Source organism: Lolium rigidum, chromosome 5, assembly GCF_022539505.1.
Source record: "Lolium rigidum isolate FL_2022 chromosome 5, APGP_CSIRO_Lrig_0.1, whole genome shotgun sequence".
Classification (NCBI taxonomy): Eukaryota; Viridiplantae; Streptophyta; class Magnoliopsida; order Poales; family Poaceae; genus Lolium; species Lolium rigidum.
In genome coordinates, this window is record NC_061512.1 from 162,795,371 (window position 1) to 162,804,740 (window position 9,370).

The 9,370-nt window shown below is 54.4% G+C and overlaps 1 protein-coding gene across 2 annotated transcripts; it reads left to right on the plus strand.

The window, feature by feature from the left end:
• The first annotated feature begins 7,782 nt into the window (after positions 1-7,782).
• LOC124658442 (golgin subfamily A member 6-like protein 1) lies at positions 7,783-8,541 on the plus strand. Of its 2 annotated transcripts, XR_006989197.1 has the most exons (3): positions 7,783-7,991; positions 8,073-8,292; positions 8,423-8,541. XR_006989197.1 is itself a non-coding variant. In XM_047196774.1 (2 exons), exons 1-2 carry the CDS (start codon positions 7,795-7,797, stop codon positions 8,173-8,175), a joined length of 300 nt encoding a protein of 99 aa, XP_047052730.1. In that variant the 5' UTR covers positions 7,783-7,794; the 3' UTR covers positions 8,176-8,343. The 2 variants fall into 2 exon arrangements, 1 of the variants encoding a protein (XP_047052730.1); XM_047196774.1 differs by lacking the exon at positions 8,423-8,541 and having other exon boundaries at positions 8,073-8,343.
• Positions 8,542-9,370: the final 829 nt, after the last annotated feature.

The window sequence follows — 9,370 nt, forward strand, 5'->3', positions numbered from 1 at the left end:
TTCCGAGAGAATAAAAGAGAAAACGGAAATCTTTCCGGAGAATAAAAGAGAAAACGGAAATCTTTACGGACAATAAAAGAGAAAACGGAAATCTTTCCGAGAGAATAAAAGAGAAAACAGAAAACTTTACGAGACAATAAAAGAGAAAATCAAACGAAACCTTTCCAAAAGAAAAAAATAGAAAAAAAAACAACAGTTTGATGCGCCGAAGGCTGCCTGATACTGAGGCGAAGCCGAGCCGTAGCAATCGCTTCGACATATGGGGGTAACGACAAACGGGGACAACGACATATGTCTGCCATTCATTATGTTTATTAATGTTTGATGCGCCGAAGGCGCCTTGATACTGAGGCGAAGCCGAGCCGTAGCAATCGCTTCGACATATGGGGGTAACGACAAACGGGGACAACGACATATGACCGCCATTCATTATGTTTATTAATGTTTGATGCGCCGAAGGCGCCTTGATACGAGGCGAAGCCGAGCCGTAGCAATCGCTTCGACATATGTCATCTCGTAGCACTCTGTTGGAATTTAAAAAAATTGTAATTTGAAAGTGCTACCTCCCTCCCATTAATTCCCCGGAAAACTCACAGCCTGGAAAGACAAAGGGAAAAAGCAAAAAAAAAAGTCCCGCCCAATTTTTTGAAAACGTACTGCGCGCATAAAGGGAAAAAGAAGATTAACGGGTCCGCATATTGTTAACAGGTCTACCGGCGCGTAAAGGGAAAAACCAAACCCGGAAAACGATTCGCGTCTTTTCCCGGGGACACGTTCCGCGCGCGACACGTGTCGTCGCGAGAGCGCGCGCGCGGGATGGGTTTTTCCCTTCTCAAAGGTCGGCCTTCGTGTAGTGGTACCCGTTCCGCACCGATCAGGTCGGTGTATAGCACCTCCCCTGGACGAGCGACGACCGTGGGCGACGCAGCCGGACGTGACGAGGCCGGCCTCGGGCGAGCTGGCCAGCGGCCCAGCGGGCGAGTCGACTCAGGCGCGGGACCAGGCCGGATGAGCCGGCACCAGCCCAGCCGAGGGCAGGAGCTGGAGCTGGAGCGGGCCGGGTGGAGCCCGGGAGTCGGTCAGGGTGGCCGCAGCCGGACGGGCCGCTGAGCCGGAAGCCGGCCTAGCGCATAGTTCTTCTTTATCTTCTTTGTTTCATATCTTTTGCATCGTAGCCTATTTTCTTGATCTGCGAAGTGCTACGCGTTCGTAAACTCAAGGACTTTGCCATATCGGGGGTCATCCCCCGACATTTGTTGTCCTTAACTCGGTTGGGACTGGGTTTGTTTGGTTGGTCGCTCGACTCCGCTCGTACCGGTTCCGCCTGTCCAGGCCGGCTGGGAATGGGATGAGTGGAGCCTGCACCGACTGAACCAGCCCGAGCATGTTTGGTCACCCCTCCGGCTGAATCTGGGCAGCCGGAATCTGCATCGACTCGTACATCTACAGCGCGCTTGGTTGCTCGACCGGCTGGAGTCAAGCCGGCTGACGCCATCAACCATCTACACTTCACCGCGCGCACAAATTAGCCACCCTGAGAGACACTCGGGGGCTGTCCTCCTCTCACACCGGCTGCGCCTTCGCCCTCTTCCGCCTTCGCCCTCGCCCGGCTGCGCCCTCGCCGCCTTGCCCGGTTGCGCCCTCGCCGACATCGTCCGGCTGCGCCCTCGCCGCCATCGTCCAGCTGCGCCCCTCGCCGTCTCGTTCGGCTGCGCCATCCGGCCGCGCCCTCGCCGCCTCGTCCGGCCGCCTTCGCCGCCTTACGCATGGTTGAGATCAGCCTTGGCGACTCCGCGCCTCTCACCCACGCCACGCCATGGGTTACATCGACATAGCCATCATCATCTACATCATCAACATTGCGTTCGGGACCCTCCCCGCGACTCGACTGCTATTCGAATCCCACGTAGGCTCGGGGGCTAATGTCGGGGGATGACCCCCGGTATGGTAAGGTCCTCGAGTTTACGAGCGCGCAGCATTTCACGGATCAAGAAAAGATGCCACGGTTCAAAAGATATGAAGGAAACGGTAATCTATACCCCTAATAATAAAGGAGCTAAGGGCATCTCCAACGGGGCGACCCAAACCGCGCGTCCGGATGGGTCGAACCGGACAAAAACGCGCTCCAACGCGGGGACGCACCGCATAAGCGGACGGCCGCGGAGTCCGGAACGACGCAAACCCGGCCCAAATCTGGGCCGGGTTTGCGTGGCCGCGGATGGCACGCGGCGTCCTCGCGTGTCCGCCTCGTCCGCGTGGCTGGCCCACCTGTCGGTGCCCCAGTCCTATTAAATGTGGACTGGGGAAGGGGACTGCCACTATCCAGTCCCCACTCTCCACTCCGGCCGCACACGCGAGCTCGAAGCTTCCGCGCCGCCATGGCCCCGAAGCGCGAGTTCGAGCCGTCCGCCAACGACCACGAGGCCGGCAGCAGCCGGCCAGTCGTGCCGGCGCCGTTCGCCATGGGCCCGCCGGCGACGCCCAGACGCGAGCGGATCTACGTCACCGTAGCGGTGGCGTAGATGTTCTGGGACGCCGGCGTCCCAATGCCGTGGGGGGACGTGCACCTCCCCCACGGCTGGCACCTGAGCCCAGATCGGGTTCCGGTGCCGCCCATCCCGGTCTCCGGCCGCGCCCGCGTCATGGAGATCCGGAGGCGCCGCGCGCAGCTGCCGGCGGACCTCCAGCAGGACCCCGCTTACGGCGACACAAGTCCCAAGGTGGAGCACGATGTGGTTCGAGGTGGAGCACGATGCGCGCCGGCACACGTGCTTCACCTCCGCGACGGCGCGGCCTCGCGCGCAGCCACGCACACCTGCAAGGCGGGCTGGCCGCCGCCCCGGCGGCCTCTACATCGGCGAGCAGCCCCGAGCCCCGCACCAGCCCCAGGCCCGGGCGGAGGAGGACGACCGGAGGCCGCAGGGCGGCGCTCGCGGCGTCCCGCGAGCGAGCGATCTCGACGAGCTGGCCAAATGGCCGCACCTCGCCGAGACGCTGCGTGCCTCCGCGGCTCGGAGGAGGCGGCCGGGAAGGCCCGGGAGGACGCCCGGGCGGAGGCGTGGGCCTTCCTCGAGCCGGCGCGCCGTCAGGAGGAGGCAACGCGTCAGGCGGCGCTCCGGGAGGAGGAGGAGCGCCGGGCCGCGCGCCTGGCGGAGGAGGAGCGCCTGGCCACGCTCCGGCTACATGCGGAGCTGCATGCCGCAGCGGAGGAGCAGCTCCGCGGTGAGTCCACGCGGAGGGCACGGCTGCGCAGGCCGGCGAGCCCGCCGAACCCGCAGTCCGCCTGGGAAAGGGCGCGAGTGGTCGCCCCGGCCGGAGTCCCCGGTGCCCTCCGGCGTTTCGAGCCGGAACGGCGCGTCGCCGCCGGGGCGTCGTCGTCATCGACGCCGACGACGACGAGTACTCATGGGGTAGTATCGCCGGCGGCCACCGCGTGCTCGCAAACCCTGGCTAGGGTTTTTATTTAGTTTAAAGCCATATATGGCTTTCTTTTGCGTAAAATTTGCCCAAAATAGGGCTAAGTTTAATGACCAACTAGTTTAAATTTATGTTTTGTTGTTTTCCTTTTTTATTTTCTTTTTTGTTTTATTTTATTACAAATGCGCTGTGTCCGCGCGTTGGGCGCAGCGCGCGATCCAAACGGACACGCGGACGCGGGGCGCTGTTCGGTGTCCGCTTGGCCACCCAAACGGCCCATAACGGACGGCCCAGCGCATCAGTTTGGGTCAGCCGGTTGGAGATGCCTTAAGGTTTCTGTCAAAATTTTCGTCCAACAAATTTTTAGACCGTTTTACCCTCCAAAAAATACATAGTACGGCAGGTTGCCACTACCGGTTGGTTTTTGTTCTTTTTCCACGCAACCGAACGACCGCCCTGCCCTTGTGCTGTTCTCCTACCTCTCAATCCCGCAGAAACAACTTGCCGCCGCCGGCCTCCGCCGTGCCTCTTCACGCCGTCCCCGACCACCTCCATGCACGCTGGATCGAGCGTCCGCAGACCCGACCCATGCCCCCAAATGCCATGCTGAACCACAGAGGATCCGCACGGAAGCTCCAAGGCGCGCGCGCGACGCCGCGCCGTCGGCGTCTGCAGGGGCGGACGCTCCAAGCCACGCAACGCCGTCGACTGTCTGCAGGGGCTGCGCGCGATGCCGCGCCGTCGGCGTCTGCAGCGGCGAACGCTCCAAGCCGCGCGACGCCGTCGACTGTCTGCAGGGGCCGCGCGCGATGCCGCGCCGTCGAGCAGTTCCAGGCCTCGCGCGTGCCTTGGTCAGTCTTCCGAGAAAAGTCGAACTGTTGCTGCTGCTGTTTGTCGATTGAAGCTGGTGCTACTACTACTCGTACTTTCTTTTTGGCTAGGAGCTGCTGCTACTGCCACTTTTTGGTTTCGGTGTGTTCGAGAATGGGGTTGCTACTACTCTGAATTTTGCGGACCTCTTGGTGAATTTTTTGTTTGCTGGATTCTACTGGGTGCTAGCGACATCCCCAATTGAAGATTTCAACCTGAAAATCCAAGAGATGGAATTTTTTATTTGCTGAATTCTACTGTGTGCTGGGGACATCCCCAATTGAAGATTTCAACCTGAAAAGCCAAGAGATGGAATGAATGGGATGAGCGGCAGATTTAGGTTTCCAAATTACAGTATCTCTTGATCTGATACAATTTTTAGTGTTTGATTTAAATTTTGGGGGAGGTTGCTTTCTCTAATTTCACGTGGGCCAATGGGCCAGATCCTGACGGAGGGTCATGACAGAACTACAATAGAGATACGATTCGTGTAGAGGAGAACCACGATCTGAAAGAGGACCTCCATCGTAACAAACATGGACTCGGTGAATTCAATTCCCCATATAAGCTACCCAGGCACCGCGGAGAAGCGTAGTAGGCTGCCCTCCCAACCTCCCTTATGCGGCGATATTGTTGAGCCTCCGATTGAGGAACGATTTAGGCGATGGCATGAAAACGGTGAAGGCGAGCTATCGTGCCGGTAGCAGCGGCAGGAATCGGTGGAGGGCACGTACAGGTCCTCTCAGGTAATAACGGCAGACGCTGCTCAAGGCTGAAGTCAAGGGTTGTGCACCGGCGGAGGCGGTTTCCTGCACGACGCCGTCCAGATCGGTAGAGTCGCCGCCGTGTACACCAACAAATCGTCGAACACGTCCAGATCCCGTCGCCAAGCAGCTGCTGAGGCAATTACAAGGGCCACGCGAGAGGATGAGGCTGCTGGCGTTAAGCGTGAGTGCGTTGGATGAATTCTTCGAGCAAGGACGTTAGTGGCAGCGAGTTTTCGCAGCCACGCAGGCGTTGCCGACCATGGAGGCCACCCCGAACAGCTTCTAGGTCACGGTGGTACTGACAGCAAGGGCCAGGAGGGAGAATATGAACCTTCACCGACTTTGGCCGCTGCACAAATAGGACCCGTTGCGAGTTGGTGTCTACCGGAATCTTCAGATTCAACGGCGCCGACGCGATTGTATTGGCAACCAGTGTTGGGGATGGTAGAGCAGGTGGCGTAGCAGGTCACAATGGAGGACTTCCACCATCTGCTGATGCGCGCTGGACGAGAGCATGGTCCACGTCCCAGAGGCCCTGCATCGGGAGAGGCCAGCTTGGACTAGAAGGTCACGATGTTTATACTGAAGATTAGCCGTCGATGTTCTTCAATGCCAAGCACGCTGCACCGTTAATCTCACGCGGTCACACCTACTTCCAGGGAAGGTGCTCTGCAGGGAAAGATATGATCATCTTTGAGCGGGGATGTTTGTTCCCGTCAGGCACTCCAAGACGTACTGCCTATGCGTGTGCATCTTATGAGTGAGAGCTGGACTTGAACGAGTTGTTTCAGGTACTGTGCAAAAATCTGCTTATGAGAGGTGGTGGGGTTCTGCCAGTGCTTCTCATCTTTCACTTCAATTTTCATGTCTGCTCAATGCTCATGTCCATGAGGTGGATGTGCTGGAGCCCTTGCTACCAGCCATCATGCATAAGATAAGATTGCTGCCTCACAAGATCAAGATAAGTAAAGAGAAAACAACACTCGTATTTTTTTTAAAGAAAGCTAGGCGTATGAGGTACAAGCCTACGACATAATATCTTAAAATGAACTTGTAATTTTTGTGAGCCTAATTTACTACGATTTAAAATCTAAAAAAAGTTAAAATATATTAAAATGGGACAAACCAAAAATCAAAGTGAAAGAATTTTTTAGTACTAAAATTACACCATAATATTTTCTAGCTCCGTGAGCATTTGTATGTATTTTATTTTAAACCCGTTGCAAAGCACGGGCACCTTTGCTAGTAAAGGTATAAAGGAAGGAGGAAGACTGCTCGCTGGGCTGGCCGGCTCCTCGCCTGGGCCGACTGCCCCCACGCGGCCCGTCCGGCTTCCGGCTGGCGCACAGGCCTCACCACGCATCCGACCGACTGGGCCGCGCCCGCTCCTGCGCCGGCTTCGCCCGCCCCGGGCCGCCTCCTCTTCTGGGCCGCGGCCGACTGCGTCCCGGCTTGGCCTAGGCCAGCCTCGCTCCGTCCGGCTCACCCAGCGGAACGGACGCTCGCCCCGCCGCTTGGCCAACCGCTCCCAGGTCAGGATGTAAGTGGCAGCGGCGTTTCGCGATCCCACATACGCCGCCCGCGAAATTTGGCCCAAATGGCGCAAGCGGCCCACCACGAAATTTATATGGTGTTGGTGGACAAAACCACAAGGCCCACGATTCCCAGCAGCTGTGTCCTCAGTCCTCACGCACGTCCTCCTCCACGCGACCGCGCCGCCACTCGCCCCCTCCACGCACCACCCGCCTCCTCCTCCTCCTCCGCGCCGCCCCCGACCACCTCCCCCGCGTCTCCTCCGCGCCGCCCCCGACCACCTCCTCCGCGTCGACATGTCCTAGGTCCTCCTCCTTCGCAGCAGATGGATCTGGCGGAGCCTACCCTCCCCGTGCCCTCCACTGCGACCGTGGCCGCTCCGGTACCAGCAGGGCCGCACAGCGGCGGGAGCAAATCCGCGCTTGACGGTGAGGAACCTCTCCTCTTGACTCTCTGGTTCCCCTCCCCTCCTCTTGGAAAGCTCTAGCCTAGTGGAAGGATTTTCGAGGTTTGATTGCGAATTGCGTTTTTTCCACGTTCCATCTCGTTGATTGGATGCAGATTCACGAGCTGCTCGAATTTCTACGTTGCAGTAGTCAGTGTATGCGTATACAACGATTCTACACTAACCAAATATATTCTATGATGCATCTAACGAACCCGATTCAGTGCTGTAGATATTGATAGATTTTTTCTATAATTGGTCACTGATTGTTGGCAGAGTACTAGCTCAGTACCCAGCTCGCCCCATCTCTTTTAATCTCCGTGTGTGTTCAGTCAGATTTAGGCCTCCGGGTGCTGTTATTTTTAAAGAAAGTGGTGTTATGCTTTTCTACAATGTTTTCTATTTGAATGTACAATACCAAAAGGATGTGACATCTCAACTAGGAGATACTCGTTGCTTTGCATAATTGTTACTTTACTCCTAGTTCACCCACAGGGGAAGGGGACACTGGATAAGATGTATTAACTACATTCAGAAAGTTATTTCACTACTTAATTTCACAACATCATGCAACTATCTTACCATGAAAAGTAAGATTTAGCGGGGCTCTTTTTGCAGTTTTAGTCTAGCTCAATTTAGTTTATTGAAAGTGCAACAAATGGCCAATAAAGTAAATATGTTCTCTAATTGAGGGAAATAGAAATGCTGGTTATGTTTCTAATTATATGTGTTCTTGACTACGTAGGGATGGCTGGCCCATCCATGAAGCCGATTCAGCTTGAAGAATTGGCTGGCTCATCCATGAAGCCGGTTCACCTCGAAGAAATGGCTGGCCCCTCCATGAAGCCGGTTGAGCTCGAAGAATTGGATCCCATGGGTGATGTTGACAAGCAGAGGCTAAAGTGGGAAACCATCAATGAGAACCAGCAGGTGTGGGATGCCCTTGATGAGCAACGAAAGTGAGTCTCTCATCTCTATCTTCTCGTTTCGTTGTTTATGTTTTATTCCCATAAATTTTGATTACACTTATTTGAGTGCAGATTGAGAAAGAAAGAGGAGAGGAAGCAGAGACAAGAGGAGAGAAAACATAAGCAAGAAGAAAGGAGGCATAAGCAAGAAGAGAGGAGGCTAAAGCAAGAGTAAAACAAAAAGATTAAGTTGGAGGTGGCTGCAAGGAGGAAAGAGCTACAAGATAGGAAGAAGAAGCAAGCGAATGAGCTACAGGATATGAAGAAGAAGTCAAAGATGATCAGAGCAGAAGTGAGTATTTGATTGAAAATCTGTTTCAATTCCTCTTTTGTTTTACATATGTGTAGTGCCATGTGAATTATGGCCTCTCTATCTGGATGGATCACTGATCCATGTGAATATCCTTTGTTTTCTTTTCTAGGGAGGAGGTTCTCCTTGCGGAGTGACCAGGTCTCCTGGAGTGAATATGCTGAGGTCTCGTCTTGGAGTTCTTGCAAATGTGGCAGCTTCAAAAAGAGGGAGGTCGCTGTCAGATATGGATGGAAGCCCCCGTAGAAAAATGCCAAGTCCACGCCGAGGTCGCCATCTAAGCTGAGGTCGCCATCTATGCTGAGGTCGCCATCTACGCCGAGGTCGCCATCTTCATCGAGGTCACCATCTCCGGCGACTTCTCCGTTGGGTGGTTCGAGAACAACTCATTCACGCGGTGAGATGATTTACGAATGTTTTACAACTGCAGCAACTATTTACTTAAATTTTAGTGAAAATGTTCTTACAAATGTTATCTACTGCCTTTACTAGGACGTAAAGTACGCAGGTTAACTTCCGTTGTTTGGAGGGATTTCATTCCACATTATGATGATGGAAAGCTTGTGGAAGCTGAGTGTAAGCATTGCAATGAATTTTTGCCAGCTGGACGCGAAGTGGGTACAAGTGGTGTCCGCAGACACTTGACCACTTGTACAATAAGGTCAGATCCCCTGTTCGAAATGGTTTCCAAAAATACTATTAAATATGATATCATGAAACTGTATTATGAAAAGAAGTTGATAACTAGTGAAGGGTTCAAGAGGTATGCTGGCAGAGTATCTTTGACTACTGATATGTGGACCTCGAACCAGACTTTAGGTTATATGTGCGTTACTGCTCATTTCATAGATATGAAGTGGAAATTGCACAAGAAGATAATCAGATTTTGTATGCTAGAGACTCCCCACAACGGAGCTGCGATGTTTAATATTCTGCTAAAAAGCTTGCAAGAATGGAATATTGAGGACAAGATGTTTAGCATAACTGTTGATAATGCAGTAAATGGTTCAATGATTGATAATCTGAGAGAAAATCTAGTAGGCAAGGAAATGCTGCATTC